The sequence below is a fragment of the Ascidiella aspersa genome, chromosome 2 (assembly GCF_963924565.1).
Source record: "Ascidiella aspersa chromosome 2, kaAscAspe10.2, whole genome shotgun sequence".
NCBI classification, from domain to species: domain Eukaryota; kingdom Metazoa; phylum Chordata; class Ascidiacea; order Phlebobranchia; family Ascidiidae; genus Ascidiella; species Ascidiella aspersa.
The window spans coordinates 23,277,003-23,300,953 of NC_139448.1; the positions used below are offsets into that span (position 1 = coordinate 23,277,003).

The following is a 23,951-nucleotide window of genomic DNA, read 5'->3' on the forward strand; positions in this document are numbered from 1 at the left end:
AGGATGTACTAGGCCAAGCTGTTCCATCTAAGGCTTGAAGTATATTTTTGGCTGTTTTAATTACGTAAACGCAAAACACTTTCGAGCTTTGCGCAAACTTTAGCCTCGTTTAGCTGTGGTGCATTGTAGTAAAACTGCCTTGTTCTGCTGGTAATCATTCAGCAGGGATGCCAGTTAAAAAAATCAAAATGAAATTTGGCTTTTTTATGCTTTTTATTTTATTTAAAATTTCATGAGTGTTGTGTTAAGAACAGATCAAACTAACATAAAAAGAGAAAAATTTTACAAAAAAAGAAAAAAAAATTGAGAAAAATTGCCACAGAAAGAGAAATTCAATGTACAAGCATGGCCATTTATTGCATTTTTTTTATATATTTAACGAAAAACATAGGCTTGTTAGAGTTTGTAGTAGATTTGGCTTTTTTATTTTTGCCATCTGACAACCCTGTGATTCAGTTCAGTAACATGATCTTACTTTATGGGTGCAGTGTTTTGAATATATATATATTAATATTTCACGGTTTTTCAATAAAAAAATTGTTCAAAAAATGTATGTGTTGTCTAGCCCGCAGCACCATCATAACTATACATTATAGCCCGTAGCGATAAACAGTTGCACGCCCCTGTTCTAAACTGTTTATAATGCTTACATGGTATTGTAATTTTTCACCATTGTTATTGTCAAAAAAATTTGTTGGATAGCTAACTCATTAAAATTGCAAAAAAAAAACATGATAGCTAATTGGTGAAATTTGAACCACAATACAATGCAAAACTTAATTATTTAAAACTTTAATTTTCAGCTAGTTACATAAAACTTGACTATTCATGTAAAATGTCAAATAGTCTTATTGTGCCAGTTGTGTTGTGGGGTAGCAAACCTCCTACTCACAGAGTGAGCTGTATAGTCATCACACCAGATTTGGAATACATTGTTACTGGTTGTCGTGATGGCCAGTTGTGTATATGGCAGAACAGTACTGATCAAATCACACCCAAGTCTATATTGTTTGGTCACACTAGCTGTGTTGTAAGTCTAACTGTTATCCCGACAGATAGTGCTATTCCTTGGAAGAAAAAACATGTTGTAAGTGCCTCTGAAAGTGGTGAACTTTGCTTGTGGGAGTTAGTAGATGGCAGACTACTAGAAAAAGGCAATTTACCTGGAAGCCCAGTTTCCATACATGGGTATAATTTCGTTTTGGGTAATCAGCCGCAGGAAAGCATTCTGTGCTATGGTCAATACTCTGAAATTTTAATTTTAAGTGCTTCTACACTGGTGGTACTTTTATCCTTGTCATCACGGATTTTTCCTGATTGGTTAGCTTGTGCTTGTATTGTTCCTTGCACAAAATCTTCCGAGCCATGCAATGTGATTGGCCTGTCAATAACTGGAATGGTTAAAGTGTGGAAGATACACAAATCTTGTTCACAACAAATTCTGTTTGAAGAAGAATCCAAGCAACTAAACCACCTTTCAGCTCAATCTATTAAAGTTTTTAATACCAACAGCAGACTTCTTTTAATTGTCTGTGTAAACTCCTGGCATGTTAGCGATATTGGTGACTATTCCTCTCTGATAAGTGTATCTTCAAAGTTGGGTATGCAGTGGGTTGGTGGTGACTTTTTGTCAAGTGAGAATGTTGCTGTGTGGACTAGAACTGGTGAGGTTCTAATATACAAATTGCCATTCAGTGCTTCCAATCAAGAACTGTTTCGTTCTAGTTTAAAACTGAACCGTTCTTTAGAATCTGAACTTGTTCAAACCATTTCACTTCTAAAAACAGACCAATTTTTGTTGCCTCCTGCCATTACTTTTTATCAGTCTATTTCCAATAAAAAAGTAAGTCTTGCAATTGGAAACCATCATGGAAATGTTGCATTTTGTGAGTTGTCCAAAGATTCCTTTCAAGCCCAATCAGTAAAACAATATAGTCTTGTTAAGCTTTGGGAAAGTTTGGAACATAAGCCAACTGGAATCATAGACCAACTAAGTCATGATCCGAAACATCCTTTAAGCATAACTGCAACTTTATTTATAGTTCAATATTGTTATGTTTGTTGTGGGCGAGAAGATGGGTCTATTGTTATTTTCCCCGCTGCACAGGCTTGTAAGTCACATTTGCTTCAAGATGAAATGTGTAACAGAAAAGGATGGCCTCCACATAGGACATTAAGAGGCCATAGAGATCGCATAACTTGCTTACTTTACCCATATCAGGAGGCACCTGATAGATACAGTGCAGAATGTATGGTATCTGGTTCTGCTGACTTTTCTGTCGTTTTATGGGATATTGTTAATGGAACTGTTTTGCATTCCTTTCATGTTAATGGTGGTGAGATTTCACAGTTAATTGTGCCACCTAGTGGCTGCAATCAGAGAGTTAAGCAAGCTGTTTGCTCTGTTGGAAGTGACAACTCTGTTGCTTTGCTTAGTTTAAGGGATAGAAAGTGCATACTTTTGGCTTCAAGGCATCCATCTCCTATCATTGCAATAAGATGGCGCCCTGAAGATGATTTTCTTATTATATCTTGCGCTAATTCTACTGTCTTTGTTTGGCAAATGGAAACAGGCCACTTGGATCGCTATGAAAGTGGATCTGTTGCTAATGATATTTTGGTTGCCTGTGATGAACTTGAAAACGCCAGAGTTGATGCTCTAATGCAAGGCACTGTAAATCTGTCACATGCTATTAAATCCCGCAGCATTAGTGCTTTCAAAGCAGTTGCTCAGCAGGGCCTACGGACGCTTATTGAAGGACTACACGAAACAAATCCTGATGTCATTGAAAATGACCAGGTAAAATAGTAATATGATATATATTAATACGTTTATTTATATACATATGTATGTGTGTGTTACTTTTAAACATTAAAGACAGTATTTCCTAATTAAATATTTTTGTATTTTTAGGGGGTCTTTCTTTACTATTTATATCTTGCCCAGTTTAGTATAAAAATATTATATATATAGAATATCCTCAAAAACAAAGAATGTTTTTTATAAATTAAACAAATACACTATGATTTGTTTGTTAATTATATATATATATATAAAAAAGCATAACCATGACTGACTGATTAAAGATAGAGTTTGGTTTATTGTAGGTGTTGGTCACCTTTTCGGGCCTGACCCAAACTCAGAAAGGTCTCTGCGGGCCATATTAAATTTTAACTGATTATTTTGTTAAAACGTGTAATTTTAATTATTTAATTATAAAAACTGTTAATCAAGGTCTGAACTAGGATTTTTCCCATTTAAGATGGGTCTAATCGGCCTACTATTAAAGAAAAACGGTTTATCTTTGTTTGGTTTCAAAAAATAAAGTTACTAGGAATGCCAAACTCATTTGATGCTGAGCGACATTTTGATTAGCAAGCAACAAACATATAATCTAAAACACTAAAGTAAGCATCCAGTGAAAACAAAATGGTGATCTATGGGTATTGGGTGAAGTACTTTGTCAGTTATCCTCCAGTATGGCAGAAAGCTGGCGACTTGGCGACTATGTCGGCCGAAGAATCAGACCTAAAACCGAAGAAATTGTTTTTTTTTTAATTTTTTTCTATCATTTATTTATTTTTTTCTTTGAAAGATTGATTTGCAAAAAAACTTGTGCACGTTTTACACATATTCAATCCAATATATTTTTAAAATGATGAATATGTTGGAACATTATGCACTAACATTGGCAGGACTATTCTGAAAAAAGTACGAAGCACGTTGTTTAGCAGGGAAAATCCAATGTTTAACATATAGATTGATTATTAGTTTAAAAAGTGCGAAGTTTTGATAGAACTGTTGTGTATTTGCAGTTTTACTTGATTTGGCAAGTACTTCTTTCTTGAGTTAAAAAAGCAATCATGATAGTCGCCATTCCTGTTAAATAAACAGGTATGACATTCACATGGGCATATCAAGGATGTACCAGGCCATGCTGTTCCATCTAAGGCCTATACTATATTTTTGGCTGTTTTAATTACGTAAACTCAAAACATTTTCGCGCTTCGCTCGAACGTTACCCTCATTTAACCATTGTTGTGTCTCACTCTCTGAAGCATATCTATTCAGCCAAAAGGTACTATGGCATGTTGCACTTCACTGTGTGACTCTAATTTCGGCAAACAATTTCTATTAACTTGGATTATAATATTACACCTTTTTTTATAAAAATTTCCCCCAGTTCAAAAAATACAAATTTTCTCCCAATTTTAAGAAGTTTTTTCTCGCTTTTCAATTTGATTTTGAGCTGCATGTGTGCACATGAGATTGCTCAAAAAAAACATCTTATCTATGTAACAGTGCTAGAGTAAGAAAAGCAGACATGTTCAACCCCAGTCCCCCAGACTGTACTTTAGCATACCCCATTCTTTATGTCACAAAAAATTGTGCGCCTTCAGCGAAACTTTTTGCTAATCCATTTACTTCTTAATAGTCTTGTTTATCGCCTAAATATGGCAACCTTGATACATTCCTGTGAAGAACACATAATTTAAGTTTTGGGGCATGACGAAAAAACCGAAGAATTTACGCCAAAAATGCTTGAAGGCTGGCAAGATTCTGCCAGCCTGGTTATCAATTTGACTTGAATTAATGGAGAAAAAAAGAAAGAATTTAATTTGCATACTTGCACCTCTAAAAAAGCAACAAATCAGTTTTATTTTGTAACTTGATTAAAGTTATTTTAACCAAGTATATATCTAACTTTAATATTGACCCTTATTTCTAAGGTTCTACAAAATTACCATAACTGGAATTTTAAATTTTAACTTAAAAAAAAGATTGAAATCCATTTTTTTCTAGATTGTAAACAAGTCCTATCATGCAATGATTGTGGCTCCACTGAAGGCCTGTCCTGTACATGACTATGATTCCCATATTGTTTTCATAAATACTGAAGCATTGATAGCGCGCCTTCTTATGGAACATTCGTCTAAGCCAAACAGAAAACCCCTTGGTGCAAATGAAAATGATGGATCACAAGGTCATACTACGTCAGGACGTAAAGTTTTAAACAATTTATTGCAACAAGTTCGAAATCAGTTTCTTGAAACCTCTGATACACGAATTAAATCAGAAATACGAGTTTCAATGTCAAAAAAAGGTAAAAAGGCGGCCACTTTACTAGATATTGATACAGCAAAAGATGTTGCACAGGTCATTGTGTCTTGTGTCCATGGCTGGGGTTTAGATGCCAAACTAGACCGTTTGTGTCATGAAACACTTGGTCTGATGAAACCCAAAGCTCCAATATGCTTTGGACTTCTTTCCCAAGATGGTCACATGGCGCTACAACTTCCTAGAAATCAAACAAAAGAGGTGAGAGCAATTTGGTTCATACAATTATTAACAATTATTACTGTTCTTGCTAAGCAATTTCGGGCACTTTTTCATAGAAGTGTTATAAATTTGATCTCCAGTCCAGACAGGGTGTATCCAGAAAATCAAAATGGGAGGGCCCGAATTTTTAATTTAGGAAATTCCCCTATTTTCCATCTATCGTTAATGAATAATGATGTCATAAACTAGTGACTGGTATGACAGCAAAAAATAGTGATTTGTAATGATGTCATAAAAAATAATCAGACACACCCACTCAACCAGTTAACGTCCAGCAAAATCGATTTTTTACGACACAAAGCAAACCTGTCCGTTGTAATCGCTTAGTATGCAATTGTTAACTTCAGGCAAAAAAATAAACCAAGACGGTGAAGTATGTGTAATTGATTTTGATAGAACCATGTTTAGACTATCAGCAGCGCATTTTCCTCGGTTCCATGTACGGTTCCACATTTTGCAACTTATCTTTAAAAAAACTCAACAGTTTACTTTTTAAAGGAAATTCCAAGTGGTGGTCCTTGGCAAATGTCTAGCACCCATACAACTCTACTTTTGATGTCAATTATTTCCATTGCTAACACTGTCATGGAACTGCAAGATGCCTGCTTTAAACGAACAACAAAACGATTGTCGACCTACCACTTGGAGCAAACCGATTCCACATCTGAAGATATTTACAAGGAAAACCCAGATTCTGTTGATCAATCGCAGGTTATTCATTCTTTGTCATAACTAGGTTAAACTAACATGTGTACCATTTTTCACCTTATGATATATTGATTTAATTTTTGTTAAGTTAAAGTTTATAACAATTTCAGCTATTTGTCTGCAGACAGTGTAATTGTTTCTAATTTTTTTACCATAATTTTTCCGTTACTTTTTCCAACATTATGTTGAAAAGGAGATTTTGTTGAAGTCTAAAGAGAGTTCGCCATTATAAAAAACCTTATTAAATTTGGCTATAAAATAACTAACTTTTAAATACACATGCATATTTTTCATTTAAAGCAAATATTTTTCTGTAAAGTGTGTTTGCTTTGTGGAAGACCTCACAGAAGTCTTTTAAAACACTCCTTTGTTTTGTCAGAATAATGCACAACTGCACATGCCTGGTATAAAAATACTGTTTTAATTTGGAGCGTTTCATGTTTTCCGCAGCCAAAGTTTAATTACAAAAAAACAAAGAGGTTTATCCGTTCCATCATTGTCATTACAAGTAAACCTGTGATGCAAAACTGTTTCGTCATATTTGCTTTTACTTTTGTCTTTTGAGTTTTTTTCAATACTAATATAAATCCAGTCATTTATCCATAATAAAATTCCAACTTTTTGCTTAAAACGTAAGTCTAAATCTCAACACAGCAGCTTTATTACATCTGATGATTAAATATACAATAACATACTGGTGCGTAAAATGTAGGTGAAAACTTTTTCGGGACGTCATTACTACTTTAAGAATAGCAAAAGTGTGGGGCGACAAAGTAATAGCAAAGCTATGCACGGTGAAAGAGTGTCAACTTAAGATGAGACCAGCTTAGAAATGACTAACTATTAGGGATGTTCAAAGTAGAATCCCAAGGTATTCTAGAATAATAGGTTTCGAATCTAGAATAACGAATCCAGAATAGCGAATCCTAGTATATTTTTATTAAATTATTTAACCTCGATTTTGTTTGGGGAAGGGACAATCACAGCAATAAATCGCCCAAACAATTTTCTAACATGTGTACATTATAATTAAAAACTCTCTCATATGTTTAACATTCTTAACAACTGTCATCTGAAGCCGTTCTGTAAACTGTAATATGTCAACTGTCCAGGTTGTGTCCAAAACTTATATTTTTGCCAATAGTGAGAAAATGCAACACTCCACACAGAAGTCTTAAGCAATTCGGTCCTGATTTTGAAAGCATTGTTAAGTCTTATTGCTTCTTTTTTGACTAACATGATCTGTTATGCAGTCAAATGATGTACTGCAAAGAATACAAAGTTATTATTGACATAACGAATTCTTGACAATTACGTTGTGCATAACTGCATAACTTCCCTGAATATTGGCCTAAAGTTGACCTGAAGTAACCCCATAGCGCATTTTGTGGACAGCCAGCACGTTTTGCAACCCTATGTTACTTTTGCAACTTAACGCATTTAGGGAAATTGCGAACTCCACACCTGACATTACACGTTAGCCGCTCGCCCAATAACGCTTGATTGACACTTAATTATTAGACAAAAGTTATCGCGAGATGCGGTAATTGGTCGCCCGAAAAAACGCTGACACTGCACTACGAGGTTACATTTAAAGCAAGCACTATAAATTGGTCGCCGCGGCGACAGGCCAACTTACCACACGCGTTTGTGCAATTAGACGCAACAATCCGCGGTAAAACATTAAATTATATCGGTTCCAATTACCCGAAATAAATGGCAGAATTGGATTCGAATCCCATCTGGATTCGAATCCAAGGATTCGATATTCTACTTTGAGCATCCCTACTAACTATATAACATTTATTGTGACAATGATTGTATAACACATAATATTTTGATACCTCCAAATTATGTTGTTATTTTATCCACAGGAAAAGCCCTGACACATTCAACCATTACCAAAGTGAATGTTAACTCCTCCTCCCCCACCCTTCCAAAAATACAAAAAGATAGTTAAAACTTATAAATAAATTTTAGGCAAAACAAGGCTGGTCGCTGCTTGCAACTCTTCATTGTGTTCTTCTCCCAGAAAAGATGGAAGGTCAGCAGTATAAACCACCAAAGTTAGAACTGTTGGCAAGAAGGTGGCAGGACAGGTAAAGTATTAAAAAAGTTATTCAGTTTAAATTTTTATCATTTTGTCACTTTTGTTTGTGCTAAACATGTATACTTTTTTTACTCCAAGGATTTTATGGTAAAACGTTTGACTTTTTTGTGTAAAGCAATACTTTATCTTTGGAAATATCATCCTTTGTTTAAATGTGTGTAGATTTTTGTTTAAATGTGTGTAGTCATTTTTTGTTTAAATGTGTGTAGTGATTTTTTGCAAGTTTTTCTATGTGATAATTTTTCTTTAAAATTTAGACTGTGGTGAGATTTAACCAATTGAGTTATATATAATCAACAGTTAAGCAACATGAGAACATTATACCATATTCCTCTGTTCAATACTGATAACGTTGGTCAGGATGACGTCTGAAGGGCTGTATCACAAATATATAACTTAACCAAGTGCAACTGAGAGCCAATGTTATATTTATTTATACCACAATTTTTTATTGTAGTCGATAATTAGGCTGGCCTACATATACACTTTAAAATATAAAATAATTATGGGTTTTTATTGCAAACATACGGATTACATAGACTACCATACCACACTAACAAAATACTTCTGCAGACCAATGTCAATTTATTTTTTGGTTAAAAAATAATTTTGTAAGTAGAATTATAAGCGGTCATCTAACTGTGGAAGTTTTGTTTATATGAATTGTTATGTTGGTGTTTAGATTTTCTATGTGTAGCTAACTTATATATTATTAAAGCTAAAGTCTTGTCAATTTAATAACCTAAAGTTGGAGAAACAGTTGCTGCGGCCAAAGGAACTCTCGGTTGAGCCAGAAGCTCCTGATGCCGCCCGTGTCTTTACATTCTGATTAAGAACTGTGACTGATTTTATTGATTTCCTTAGTGAAGGACAGGCAGCTGACGACACTGCCATAAACAAGAAGAGGATAATAATTGCATGCTTGTCCCCTGTTGTTTACCCATATGTAGAAGAAGCAGAGACATTTGATGACGTCGTTCAAACTTTAAAAATTGTTTATTTTATAAAGAAAAATAATGTTTACGCCCTGCACCTTCCTTCTCTTCACTAGACACCAGAAACCTGAACAATCTATTTCTGAGTACCGGCAAGCATTAAAAGGACTTGCTAAGGATTGCCAGTTTGTTGCTGTATCCGCCAAACAATACAGAGATGAATTAACTAGAGATTCTTTTATAAATTGACTCTCCCCGTCTACAATTAGGCAACAATTATTGGAAACGGAAGAATTGAATCTAGAAAGGGCTTATGAACTTGCTGATAGCTGAGATAGGGCTCAACGCCAAGCTCACTCTATGCGTCAGGCCATTTCACCTTTTGCAGCAGCTGTGTCAGAAAGTAATAATTTGAGTACTGATATTCATGTATGTCCTGAAGATTCCCCTCTAGCTCTTGCAAGGCCTTTAAAACCGAAAAAAAATTGTTATTTTTTGGTGAAGGATTACACACTAGTCGGTCAAATTGTCCTGCACGTGAAGCCACATGCTTTAATTGCGGTAAGACAGGACATTTTTCTAGAGTCTGTCAAATTAGAAGTTTATCCCAAAGTGCTGATAGAACTAAAAGTTCAACTTCTACTGCTTATTCTGTACATTGTGATAATCCCAGAAAAGAAATTTCTACTGGTAATAGGCCCTGCTAATTGTCACTTGTTGCAGGGGCCCCCATCATTTCTGGGCCCAGCTGTAGTTGAAGCTTCTCTTAAAAACAAATCAGTAAAAGCATCAATTGACTATGGAGCTTCAGAGAATTTTGTAAACAAAAGGATATGTGATAATCTGGGACTTAGGCTTATTGCAGCTTCATATGTAATATCTATGGCTTCTTATAAATTATCTGTAAAAACACATGGAAAAGCTGTGGCTAACATTGTTGTTCTAGGTCAGCTATATCTCAATGTAGAATTTAGTATTCTGGATGAGATATGTGCAGATGTCATTCTTGGCCAGGAATTTTTTACGATGCATTCTAAGGTAGCCTTTCTTATGAGAGGACAAGAGGCTGCTTTGCAAGTTAATTTTCAAAAACCTGATGGTCTCTTAGCTGTTGCTGCTGCAAAATTACAGCCATCTCTCTCGTTTGAGTTCCTTAGCCCAGAGTGCAAACCCATAGCATCTAGATCCCGCCAGTACAGCAAGGATGACCAAAAATTTATCAAGGCGGAAGTACAGAGACTGCTGGAGGCAGATATAATAGAACCAGCACCGTCACCTTGGAGAGCTCAAGTATTGGTTGTTTCACATGGCACCAAGAAAAGAATGGTGATTGATTACTCGACCACAATCAATCAGTATACCCATCTTGATGCATATCCATTACCAAATATTGAACATCTTGTGAATAAAATTGCACAAGACAAGTATTTTAGTTCTCTAGACTTAAGATCAGCATACCATCAGATTCCAATTAAGAAAGATGAACGTTTATACACTGCTTTTGAAGCAAATGGTTCCTTTGTATGTGTATTAACAACAGAATCTGGCCCTCCAACAGAACACATAATGCCGACGATAAAAGTTCTAAAATTTATTAATAAAAGCTTGAGAAGCGCACCGCTCCGAACAAAAATCAGTCAGCAAGGTGTAAAACTTTAATACAAATATGCATTTCGCCTATAAATGGCATCATCAGTTTGTCTGTACAAATAAATAGTAAATAATTAAAATATTAAAATATAAATGTAAAATAAATACATCCAAGATGAACAAAGACAAAGACAGTCTGCGTATAAACCCCAACCACTACTGTAAAACAAAAGCAAAAGGAGCATGCGATACGTGTAGCAGCCACAGAAAGCCACTGATAAAAACACGGCCCAGAGGGAAGCGGTATGAGAATCAGTGACGTAGCAAAACACGGTAGATAAGAAAAGGTGGAAAGGCAAAAACAAACCTAAAACCACAGTTAGACAAGAAAACGGATATGACTCACATTCCGAAATGGAACGGCACAACGCAAAACCGAAAACACAAATCCGCAAAGATATATATAAAAATTATATATAAAAAGGCTACCGAATTTGGGGCAATATCATTTTTTGAATGTTAATTGAGGCTCTGGTGAGTTTGAGCCATTTAGCCTCACATTCATCGAGCTTGCTGGTGTCTGGCTCTTCAACGAAAATGACCGTAAAACATTCGGCAATATGCAGATGTTTCTTTAACTTCTCGCCATGGTAGGTTGCGTAGTGGTGAAGCAGCGCTGCGTTGTCGTTTGTTGTTGCTGAGTTAAATGATTCCAGGTCGTTCGGTGTGCGTTCCACCTAACAGAAAACCTGTTCTTGGTTTGACCGACGTACTGGGCAGAGCAGATGTTGCACGTTGCCACGTAAATTCCGTGGTTTCTACAATTAAGGCTTTGCCGGAGCTCTATGGTCTTACCTGCAGCCTAAAGTTTACTCGATTCACCAAACATCCCTTTGTGTCCCCCATGGTGACCGCAGAGTGCGCATTTGCTGCACGGCGTTGACAAACCGACTGCATTGCCAAAGGTGTGCGCAAGTTGTCGGTAGTTAGTAAGAAGGTTACCGAGTGTATGAGGCCTTTTGTATACTATTTTAACTCGTGGTTGAAGCGCCTTTTCTTTGTTTGAGAGCCTGAGTAGATGAGCGAATGGAGTAGCCCATGCGACAACACAGTCTTTCGTCTTTTCTTTATTGTGTCGGAGTCTCTCGGTCCACGATTTAGCCTCATTAAGGTTGTAATCCGTGAGGCCAGCGGGAAAACAGGACTTCCTGCATTTCATCTTCAGTTGCTCCAGACTTCGGTGGTAGTCCTCATCGGATTCATTAAGCCTCCTGAGGCGGCCTGCTTCACCCAACACAATAGATTTGTAAATATGCAATGGATGGTAAGAGGAGCCATGCAAAAAACATCTATTTTTTGCTGTGATCTTAACGTTGTCCCGAGTTGTGAATCCTAGTGAAGCCGTCTTAGAGTGAGCGTGAAGCACATCGAGAAATTCAACGTCGTATTTAGGGTAATCCGAACAAAAAACCCGAAATGTTAATTGCAGTCCCTCGTTGGAGAATGCCGACAAAAGCGCAGATCTAATTCTTTGCGTGGTATTGACCCCGATGGATATGAAAATGATATCATCAATAAAACGCTTGAAGATTTGAGCCGTGCCTAACGTGTCTGCGATCGATTCAACGATGAAGTGCATGGCAATGTTGGCTATTGAGACGGAATAATTGTCGCCTGTTATAATACCCTCTTTCTGACGATAAAAACTCCCGTCATACTGGACAATAACATTGTCCATCGTGAACAGTGTAAAATCCAGGAGACATTTACAGCCCACAGGGTTTAACCCGGAGTGTAGCTCTAACGCGCGGGCTAGGGAACGCCTTATGAGCTGTCTGCTAACGCTAGGATAAAGCGCTACCACATCTGCTGCCACAATGTAGATATCCTCCGCCTTTAGACTTTCTTTTGCTATGCCGTTCTTCCAATTGATTAGCTCAGTGATGTAGTGCTTACTGTCTTGGCAATATTCATTGAGTATATTCCGGCAGTATGCTACACTGATTGGCTTCAGGATATTTTCAATTAATGCTGTATAACGGGAGCAGTAGGTGTTTCCAGCAGACTGAAGCAGGCGGGTAGGGATATCCGTTAATTGGCAAGATGTCAATTGCTCCGGCATAAGCTTGTGCGTCTTAAACAAAGAGTAAGCATACGCATAGTTTTCATTGCTGAAATGTTTGGACGATAACCCGGGAACTTTGTAAAATCGACAACCCTTTAACTTAATGCCTGCAGTGTGGTAGAGCAGGGTTTCAGAAATTACCTCCAGGCGATACAGCTTTTTGACAAAACTATCGCAGGTACATTTGTTTTTTTTAACGAATTGTTCACTTTTTTGCATGTCCATGGTTAATTGTTCAAACATACGTAATTCCCGTTTCATTATGCTGTCGTAATCCATGTGAGAGGCAATGATAATTTTACCGTCTTTATCAGATCGACAAATCACAATTTCCCTTCTGCGAACTGCGTTTTTCAAACTGTTAAGATTACTAGTGAGTTCAGGCGATAAGTTGTTTTTGCGATAATACTCCCGTTTTACCTTGGGTCCCAAATTCCTCACCTTGGCCTTTTTATATATATCTTTGCGGATTTGTGTTTTCGGTTTTGCGTTGTGCCGTTCCATTTCGGAATGTGAGTCATATCCGTTTTCTTGTCTAACTGTGGTTTTAGGTTTGTTTTTGCCTTTCCACCTTTTCTTATCTACCGTGTTTTGCTACATCACTGATTCTCATACCGCTTCCCTCTGGGCCGTGTTTTTATCAGTGGCTTTCTGTGGCCGCTACACGTATCGCATGCTCCTTTTGCTTTTGTTTTACAGTAGTGGTTGGGGTTTATACGCAGACTGTCTTTGTCTTTGTTCATCTTGGATGTATTTATTTTACATTTATATTTTAATATTTTAATTTTTTACTATTTATTTGTACAGACAAACTGATGATGCCATTTATAGGCGAAATGCATATTTGTATTAAAGTTTTACACCTTGCTGACTGATTTTTGTTCGGAGCGGTGCGCTTCTCAAGCTTTTATTAAATGGTTCCTTATACCAATATAAACGTCTTCCTTTTGGCGTGACAAGTGGAGTTTTAGCATTTCAGCAAGCTATTGATGAATTCATTGCGAAAAATAGCTTGTCTAAGGTGTATGCCTACCTTGATGACATTACTGTAACAGGTGCTACTATTCAAGAACATGATGGAATCCTAAGAAAATTACTTGAAGCAGCTACTAAGTGTAACCCAACGTTGAATGAAGAAAAATCCAAGTTCAGGTGTACCATTTTAGATTTGTTTACGGTACCGAATCTCAAATGGAGAAATTCGTCCTGATCCTCAGCGCTTGCAGCCACTTCTTGAATTATCACCCTGAGAAACACCTAAAGAACTAAAATGCATAACAGGTATGTTCGAATATTATGCTCGTTGGATAGAAAACTTTTCAATGAAAGCTGCCAGGCCATTCCTACAATCAAAAAAACTTCCCCTGTAAGGACGCACTTCAGTCTTTCTATGATTTAAAAACTGAGCTTACCAAAGCTAGTCTAGGTGCAATTCGTGATGGAGCCCCTTTGAGGTTGAAACAGATGCATCTGATTTTTCATCTGATTATGCAATAGCCGCCATACTTTTCCAAGGTGGCCGCCCAGTAGCTTTTATGATCAGGACACTAAATATCTGTGAACGAAATTATCCTGCTGTGGAAAAGGAGGCAACTGCAATTATCAAGGCGTTAGAAAGTGGACCCATTTCCTAAAAGGGTATTCTTCTTCTCTTGTTACAGACCAGAAGTCTGTCTCATTTATGCTTGATCAGAAAAACCGGGGCAAGATTAAGACTACTAAGATTCTCTCATGGCGACTAGAGTTAAGTCAATTTCATTATGATATCCGTCGCAAGCCAGGGACTGAAAATGTTGCGTCTGATATGCTTTCTCGAGTTTAACTTTGCTGCGTTCACCAAATAAATTATGTGATCTTCACAGAGGATTAGGGCACCCTGGTTTGCTCGACTATATCATTTTGTTAAAAGTCAAAATTTACCATATCCAAGTGAAGAAGGGAAGCAGATGGGCAAATCGTGCCAGACCTGTGCTGAGGTCAAGCCTCGCTTTTATCACCCTAAACCACAAACACTTGTTAAAGCAATCAGGCCATGGGATAGATTATGTATGGATTTTAAAGGCGTGAGTGGACCAAACCCATACTTGCTTGTAATCGTAGATGAATTCAGTCGATATCCCTTTTTTGTTTCCTTGTCGAAACACAGCATCCTCTACTGTTATTGATTGTCTGTCATCTTTTTTGTATTTTTGGCTTCCCTGGTTATGTTCATAATGATCAACGTACATCTTTTATAAGTAGAGAGACAAAGGACTTTCTAACATCTCAAGGTATAGCTACAAGCAAATCATCGCCATATCATTCAACAAGGTAATGGATAATGTGAAAGAACAAACCAAACTATTTGGCGTACCATAAAATTATTATTGCATGAACGCTCATTGTCCATGGACCGATGGGAAGAAGTATTGCCAAAAACGCTGCACTCAATTAGATCTTTGCTATGACTAGCAACTAATGAAACGCCGCATGAGCGATTGTTCAGTTTTCCTAGAAGGGCCATGGCAGGAACTTGTTTGCCCTCATGGTTGCTTTCAAAAGGTGTTGTCCTCCTAAGACAGTGGTTCTCAACCTGGGGGTCGCTACCCCAAAGGGCGTCGCAAGGGGTTGCCTGGGGGGGTCGCTGCGTAGCATTTCAAAAAGAAAATAGTAATAAGAATCAGGCAATATGTCCTAAAAGATAAGCAGTTTAGAAAAATCATCTGTCAGTCTAACATTTGTCTTTGTGTGGCTTTTGCTGCAGTGAACCAGTCGTGTTTATGACGTCACGATTATACTGTTCAATTAATGAATCATGCTTTGTTTTATTTATTTGAAAATTTGGCCGTATTTATTTGAAACATTGTGGGATGAAGTAAAACCACGGCCTCACGAGGCCTCCAAACTTTATTTATACCAACGTAAATCCAAAAATAGTTCGCGTTGTGCGATTTTGATGCGTATTCCTACAATAATTATGTGCAGCACAAAAGCGTCAGGTGTAGTCCTGGTATAGGGCGCTTTAGTTCCAAATTGAAATTTGAGCCAACTTACAAAAAATTTGTGCTAGGTTTACAATTGGTTACAGGCAAAGTATTTCTACTTTTCAGCCGTATTATAACTTTTTACATAGCTTTTTCCAAAACATCCACAGAATTCCGGTAATCAAATTTTGGTGTTGCAGTTTAGGAAAAGGGAAATAGAATATACGAAAAGCTTTATTATTGCACTGCTGTTAACGACTAACCGTTTTGTAAATTTGTAAGGAATTTTGGCTTCTCACCAAGAACAGTTACCTCCATTGATTGCCTTTAGTCTCGCACTAGGTTCATGCTAAATATTATTTAACCTAAAATGTCAATCTCTGGCAACCCTGGCTCAAACCTTAACTTTAGTTTGTTGTGCATAGTACACTTTAGCCAAATTTTAAAACAATCCTAGTCTAGATTTTCTTCTTATTTGAATTTTGCTAATTTAAAAATGTGGTTTTATATACTTAAGTTTATTTATTATGCACTATAATTGTGGGGGGGGGGGTCTTGCAAGTTATTGAAAACTTAAAAGGGGTCGCGAGAACAAAAAGGTTGAGAAACCACTGTCCTAACGTTTTGTGAGAACAAAAGGAGAACCTTTGTGTGACCCAGTAGTTTTGCTTTGCTGGAGGCTAATCCTTCTTATGCACACATCCGCCACCCAAATGGAAAAGAAAATACAGTATCAACATCTGACTTTGCGCCTTGCCCTGGTTCACCCGGAGTTGAGCAAATTAATGACATTATTCCTCCCCAAGTTGAGTATTCTGATGTTGAAGAGCAACCACATTCTACCGAAATTGAATTGCCAGCTCCACAGTCTCCTGTACCTCCGCTAGATCCAGTGTCACCTCTTCCAGGAACTTGTTCTGAGGAGCCTCGTCGCTTTGCATGACAGAGAAAAGTGCCAGTGCGCTATGGCGAATGGACCAAGTAAAACATATAGTGCTTTGTTGTTACACTGTCTTGTGTTGTTTGAAAATGTTTTGTTGGTAATCGGAAACTGTTTTCTTTTTATTTTGCTGGGGTGTTTGTGGAAGTTTTATTTATATGAATTGTTATGTTGGTGTTTAGATTTCCTAGCTAACTTATAAGTTATTTAAGCTTAACGTATTAATCATACTAAAGTCTTCTCACTAACTACTTGGCGTCTCAAACCCATTATTTTTCTAATAGTTTTAATGTTACGGCCGTTAAATTGTAAATGCCATTAAAATAGGGAAATACAGCGTCTGTAACTCTCCAAATAAAATACGACTATGTTTCGATAAATCGAAAGTCACTCGATACCAAGAATGATTTTTACTCTGTGTCTTTATACTCAATTAATGTTATCCAACAAAGGTGCTTGGAACTGCGGGAGGCGGCCCAAGCGCTCATGCTGGCTGAGCTTCGCCAAATGGGCCACCTCGGGCGCCGTCGCGTGGTGGAATGCTGGTCTCGCCATGTGCCTGATTACATAAACCACCCTGCAGTTAACGCCGAACCTCACAATCTCGAATCGCCTGCGTCACACATTGCTGCCGATGTTGTTGGTGACCGAACGAGCATAACAAGCGAGGATCTTGTGACCGTAGCCACGTCTACATCTACCAACACTAAGCTCTCTTATGAGGTAAGGTTGGGCATCGATTATGAATATTTAACCATTTTTCAGTCCTTCCGTGTTTTTAAGATCATGGCAGGTCTTATGAATTTTTAATTATTGTTTTTTGTACTTTGAATGTCAGAACTTTAAATCAGATAACACAAACCCCATGTGCCGTGTCTTTGAAAGCAGGCAACCAAAAAAATATCAACCGGATGTCATATCCTACACATCCAGAAAACAATGCATTAAGAAAAATTACACCAGATTAAAATATAAAACACCATTTTTTAATCTTAACTTTTACGGACACACAAATAGACCTCGTATACTACGGGGCCGTTTTTTAATTGCGCTGCGTTTCCCTAGGCCTCACTATTAAACCAACCAATCAATAATACCTGAAAAAATGTACCAATTTATCTTTAATTTTTTTTAAAACATTCATTTCTGGTCACCTAAAATTTCAGTGTGTTACTCCAAATTGGTATATTTTAACTAACCTAGATTTTTTGGTACATGTCAGAAATGTTGTTTACTATATAACGGAGTGTTGCTCTTCCAGCAGAATATATAACTTATATATCTACGATTACAAGCAAGTATGGGTTTGGTCCACTCACGCCTTTAAAATCCATTTTTCAGAATGCGGTATTGTTCATTTACTTGGCCGCCCCACCTCGTTTTATTCTGTTCCAAATATGCCTAATTTAAACGCTTGACACGCCCCCATATTCTACTTAATAAATGGTGTGCAGAAACTGTTATTAAAAACGTGTTTTGCAGTTGTAAACGAGGTATTTACATGTACTTCGTCATAAAGTGTTTGCAATGTGACAACTCCCGGGGGCGGTGCAAGGCTGGGAAGCCGTTGAAAGTTTCATAAAATTCTTTGTCAAACTGAAATTTAATTCATCCTTTTAATGAGGTCTGTCTTTAATGATAGTCAGTTTGTTTTCTTTAATGATTTTTCTCAGAGGTTTATTTAAACAAAAATTGACTTTGTCTAAGGTTCGACGTCGTCACGCTACCGCCATTGTAATTCTTGGCGTCATTGGTGCTGAATTCGGTCAGGAGTTAGAGCCTCGTCATCACCAGCGATGCAACTCCGATGTTCCTGACGGATTTGGTATCGCTGACTATTCGCTTGCTAGACACACTTGCAAAGCGTTGGTGTACCTTCTACTGCAACCGTCAACTGCCAAACTGCCATCCCATATACCAATTAGAAGAGCCGCCATTGATCTGCTAGGGCGGGGCTTTACAGTTTGGGAACCCTACATGGAAGTCACAGCGGTTTTGTTAGGTCTGCTGGAGCTTTGCGAAACGTACCCCAAACATATTGTCAGCATTCAAAGCGGCTTACCATTGTCGTCAGAGGCGGACTCTTGTCGAACAGCTCATCACTCCCTGTCTCTTATCGCAACCGCTCGTCCTTTAACCTTCATCACGACTATTGCGCGTGAAGTTGCACGTCACAACGCAGCTGCTGCCAATCCTCAACACCAAGCACTTCTTGCTGCCTCAGTCCTTGTCAGAGCGAAGCCAGAGATTTTACGGATTATCGACTTGTTAGCGGACAAAATGGTATCGGACATCAATAACGTACTAGTGGAAGTGGTCGACATTGTTTTGTTTTGCATTGACGTTTCGGTTCTTAGAGCTTCCTTTGGCTTACTCGAAGCAGTGCCTGCCCTGGCAAAGTTCCACACAATCTCTTACGACGGACGGTCTCGGCGAGTTGCTGTTGCCGCTGGCAACGGGGCTATCGTTCTTTACGACATTCGCACTTGTAAGCACCAGGTAGTGCAGCGGGGACCAACCCGCATAACGGCGCTGTGCTTCTCGCCCGATGGAAAGTACCTGAGTGTGTACAGTGCTGCAGAAAACAAGTTGGCTTTCTGGAATACCGCTACAAGTCTGTTCGGGATGTTGCAGTCGCAGGTAAAATGCGTAAAAAGCATTAATCCGCTCAACATGTTACCTAAGACCCAACACGGCAACGGAGGGATGGTTCACTCCAAGTTAAATGCTGCCAAGCTTGTGTGGGTTAACAACAGAGTTGTTGTTCTTCTTACAGGAGAAGGCAACGAGTACAGGTTTCACATTTGAACTGGTTTTCTTGCAACTTTTTTCCCGTAGCAAAATATTTTATTACTTTCGAAATAAAATCTTGCTTTCTGATGTTTCGTAATCTACATTAGTTATCTATGTTATTTTCATTGATTTATGCGTATTTTTTTTGAATTACGAATTTATTCAAATTGTTCTGTTTGGAACCAGACTTGTCTGTGGTTTTGACTGTCCTTTGTGTGCATTGGTGTCGACTTTTTAAATGTAACTAACCTTGATCATTTGTGAATGTAAACGTTGTAGTTAATATGTTTTGTGACCCCCCCCCCCCCCCCCCCCCTTATGGAAAAGCAATAATTGTTTGGTTTTGCAACATATGTTGTAGAACTGGCTGCTCTAAATAGTAGCCCAATTTGGAATTTAATCAATTCTTTACATCATTGCTTGTCTACACCCTGATGATGTCGTATGGTCGCCTTTTGCAAAAGCGTTTTGCTAAATAGGACTTGTACCAATGACGCAATGAATCGTATTTTCTTTTGACGGACGTTTCATTCTGGATTTCATTTAACAAATTCGTAGCTGATAATTTACTTGTTTATCAGCCCGCCTATTATTATGTATTAACCAGTTATTCTCCTATAGTAAGAAATCGCCCTGATTTTAAATCTATGTACTAACGGTGGCTTAACCTGTCTAAATAATGTTATTAACTTATTTTACTTCTTGAAAACAGCTGTGGAAAACTACTTTTATTTATAAAGTGACCATCAATGTTGTGTAACGCCCGGCGTTACATTTTTTGCGTAATGTGCAATATTGTTGGGCTTGAGTTTCCATTGAAGTGTAACTGGCGTTCATTGCCCCCTTTTGATGTTTTTAAACGTACATTAAATTTTAAAGTTACCATTCGAAAATATTTATTGCTATAAACCTGAATTAGTTTTTAGATAATCAAGACACCATTCAATATGCAGTGCCTAGTTTACTCTTAGTACAGTGTTCTTAACCCTTTTTTTAACCCCGCCTCCCTCTGGTAAAAACATAATAGATTCGCGCATTAAAGTTCCCACTGTTGCTAGCACGTACATATAAAAAAAATAGTTTAAGAGGGCGATAACTTTTATCGTTTCTATAAGTTAGACCAGGGGTGTCCAACTCAAACATGCCGGCGTGCCAATTTTTATCTTATAACTTCTTCCCGTGCCAAAGTTTCGTAACCGAACCAATTCTTTTTAATCATAAAAGCGCTTTTTTTACCAAAAATAAGAACGTTTATTTAAACTTGAAAAAAAAACTGTCGTGTAGAAATGCGAATCACTACATTAAAGTGTCTCTCGGTGAGCTGACTTTTGTTTCTTCACACCAAGCTATATAAGTTATGTGAATGCTAGCCTCGACACAGTATAATGTTACTGTATTAAAAGCAGGGATGCCACTCTGATTTTCAATTTATCCCAAGGTTTCTTGTCTAAAAATCCCAAGAATTGGAAAAAAATCCCAAGATTAAAAAAGATGAAATATAAGAGACTGTGGCGGACTTAGCGGTGCGCACCTATGTGTATTGAACCTCTAACACAGGTGTCGGCAACCTTTTTCTAGTCGCGGGCCAATACCAAACTGAGAAAGGTCTCTACGGGCCACATAAAATGTTAGAGAACAACTGTAAATCAGGCGGGCCACGGATTTTTTTGCACTATTACATTTAAGGAGGCAGTAAATTGTTTTTTCGAGTCCACACGTCGTCATCCATACTGCTAATGTAAACTGTAATAAACCTACTTCGAAACACGATAACTTTGATGGGTAATCTAACTTTAATGGTCAATCCGGGCGCACCTGGCGAGCGCAATTCTTTTTGGTATACCGGTGTTTTTTTTCTTGCAAGTTTTTATACAAAAAAAAATTGCCAAAAATACTATAAATAGTTAAAAAATGTATGTCTAATATTTTTAAATTCGTTTTCCGTTTGTCCTCGGCGCACTTGTCAGCCTTCACCGCCACAATGGTAAAGAAGCGCAGTTCTACAAGAGAGCATCAAAGCGTAAACAAACCGAATGCACAAAGATGATTCGCGCGAAGCGCGACACTTTTTCGCCCTTACGTATGGTTAAGTAGTCGAAAAGTATGTAAAATTGACTCATATCTATCGTTTGTCAAATAGGCGGCGGGCCGGATGAACTATATTTGTGGGCGGATCCGGCCGTAGGTTTGCCCCTTATTATCGCCGATTGGGCCTGGAGCATTTAGGCCGTCACACGAGCTAATAAGTTAAATGTTTCGTCACACAAGCAAATAAATAGCATTGTTACATCACATAAGTAAATACATAGAAAAAGCAAACCAAGTTTCTCGCTCTAACACCATGCATAATCACTAATAAGTGTATGCGTACCAGCACGACCCAGGCAAATAGCCACTTCCTTATTCTTTTTAGGAAATAGGTCCTTAAATATAGGTATAAATAATATTTGTAATTTTAACCTGCTAATGAATTAAAATTCCCAAGATATGGAACGAATATCCCCAGATCCCAAGGTCTAGGCTGAAATCCCAAGATCTTGGGATAAATCCCAAGGAGTGGCAGCCCTGATTAAAAGTAATTGTTGGTTGTCGTGATTGCCGCGATTGTTTTATATTGTGAACAAACAATGGCAATTGGCTGTATAACAAACTTAGTATTTTCTGACAATTGGCTGAATAACAAATTGAGCTTTTTTGGCAATTGGCAAAATAACAATTTTAGTTTTTTGGGGGAGGGCTTGCGTGCCATTTTTCATTCGGTCGCGTGCCGCATTTGGCACGCGTGTCGCTTGTTGGACATCCCTGAGTTAGACAAACTGTAAATTGAGTAAGGCCGTTATACCTTCGATGATTTGTTTATTTCTGTATTGTAAATTTTTCGAGAGATGATATACGCTCTTTTCTATTGACTTATGAGAACCGATGACATAGGCATATTGCCCTTTTTATTTTCTTAAAGCCTATGATTATGCCTTTCGTCCTTAACAGGGGCAGTTAAACAGTCTGCGAGAGCCACATTTCTGGCGCGTTTACCGCCCAGAGCCACACCTTACAAATGGTAGAAAGGATATAATAAAATGCCGTTTTTTTGGGTGGAAATACTTAGACTTACTAAGATAATTAAGTGAAGCACTTTGATATTTTTAATTGGCACATTTTTCCGAAACACTACTCCCCCGTACTTCAAAATAGGTTTCAGATGGCCCTACTCACAAAAATCAGTCATCTACAACTATGCTGCAGCCTCGTCTGAGACTAGCAAGGCTTAAACCAGGGGTTCCCAACCGTTTTTAAACAGTGGCCCCCTAAAAAATTTTAATTAATGCCACCCCCCTAATTTTTTCAACCTTTTAAAAAAATTAAGAAATGTCATTTCAATTAAGAAATGGTTAATACAGCAACCGGTAGTTATTAGAATGATAAAATGACATAAATACAACACACAATATACATGAGAATACATTAATTCTATTAGTTATTGCATATTCAGTTGATGTGATGGTTGAGCTTGTTTTTGCTCTGATAATGTTCTAATTGCTTGTATAAGATAATTTTCATCCTACTCCCTTCTTTTAGCAGGGTTAGCCCTTACCAAATTTACATATAAAAAAAGTATAAAAGTAAAAGTATAAAAGTAAAACGAAAGAAAGTAAACTCAAGACCAAGAAGTAGCCTATTGCCGTACTAGTATTTTTATTAACTTTTAATTTATTATTTTGTTATGGTTGAGCAGACTTGGTAATGATGATAAATTAATAATTTTCATTTTTTTTCCTGGCCCCCTTGAAAACGGCTCATAGCCCCCAGGTTGGAAACCCGAGCTTAAACAATCTATTTCAGAATTAAATGGGTCACGCGAAACGTAATTTGTGACTTTTTTAGTTGTACATCACAGAAACCAGTGACAAAGTTTTCCTAAAGGGTTTTAAAATGTGTTACATATCTAATTTCAGGACTACTCAAGGAGGCGATTAAAACTTTCTAGCTTATCCTACCTTTAGCAGGGTTGGAAAGTGTTATAATTTTTCACTTTGAACATGCGCTTTAAAAATGTTTAGTTCGTTAGCAAATGCAAACTCGCTTTGCACTAGGTTAGGTAGATTTTAAATTTATCTGCATATTTAAGTTTAATTTATCTAAGTGAAACAGCTATGCCAAATATAAAGGCCAGATCTTTATTTCTTTCGAAATTTTCTTGCGTACCGTGGTCCACGCGAAGCAAAAAAAACGGGTCCTCGGTAAAAAAAGTTGAAGAACCCCTGATTTAGATACTAGTTACTTCCGGTGGGTGATACAGTATAAACTCCAAATCTCTGAAAATGCTTTTTAACACGAAATAACTCACAGCCTTTTGCTGCCCCCTGGGAACTACAGACGCTTCTTTTATTTAATTTTTTTGCATGCCATATTCCGTTGTTCCGAAATATTGACACACTTCACAAGTCC

At 37.5% G+C, this 23,951-nt stretch overlaps 1 protein-coding gene and 1 pseudogene across 1 annotated transcript; both read left to right on the top strand.

Annotated features, from left to right (window-relative positions):
- Window positions 1-808: 808 nt before the first annotated feature.
- LOC146164362 (WD repeat-containing protein 7-like) lies at window positions 809-20,392 on the top strand. The gene is made up of 6 exons (XM_083381289.1): window positions 809-2,800; window positions 4,805-5,320; window positions 5,840-6,052; window positions 8,030-8,148; window positions 17,165-17,435; window positions 18,420-20,392. The coding sequence occupies exons 1-6, from the start codon at window positions 836-838 to the stop codon at window positions 19,518-19,520; spliced, it is 4,185 nt and encodes a 1,394-aa protein (XP_083237415.1). The 5' UTR covers window positions 809-835; the 3' UTR covers window positions 19,521-20,392.
- Window positions 14,080-16,815, top strand: LOC146164363 (uncharacterized; annotated as a pseudogene).
- Window positions 20,393-23,951: the final 3,559 nt, after the last annotated feature.

Excerpts from the sequence above, each read along its gene's own strand:
- LOC146164362 (XM_083381289.1), top strand. The coding sequence starts at position 836 with ATGTCAAATAGTCTTATTGTGCCAGTTGTGTTGTGGGGTAGCAAACCT. Across the intron at positions 8,149-17,164 it reads GCAAGAAGGTGGCAGGACAG|GTGCTTGGAACTGCGGGAGG; the intron begins GTAAAGTATTAA and ends TATCCAACAAAG. Across the intron at positions 17,436-18,419 it reads ACACTAAGCTCTCTTATGAG|GTTCGACGTCGTCACGCTAC; the intron begins GTAAGGTTGGGC and ends ACTTTGTCTAAG.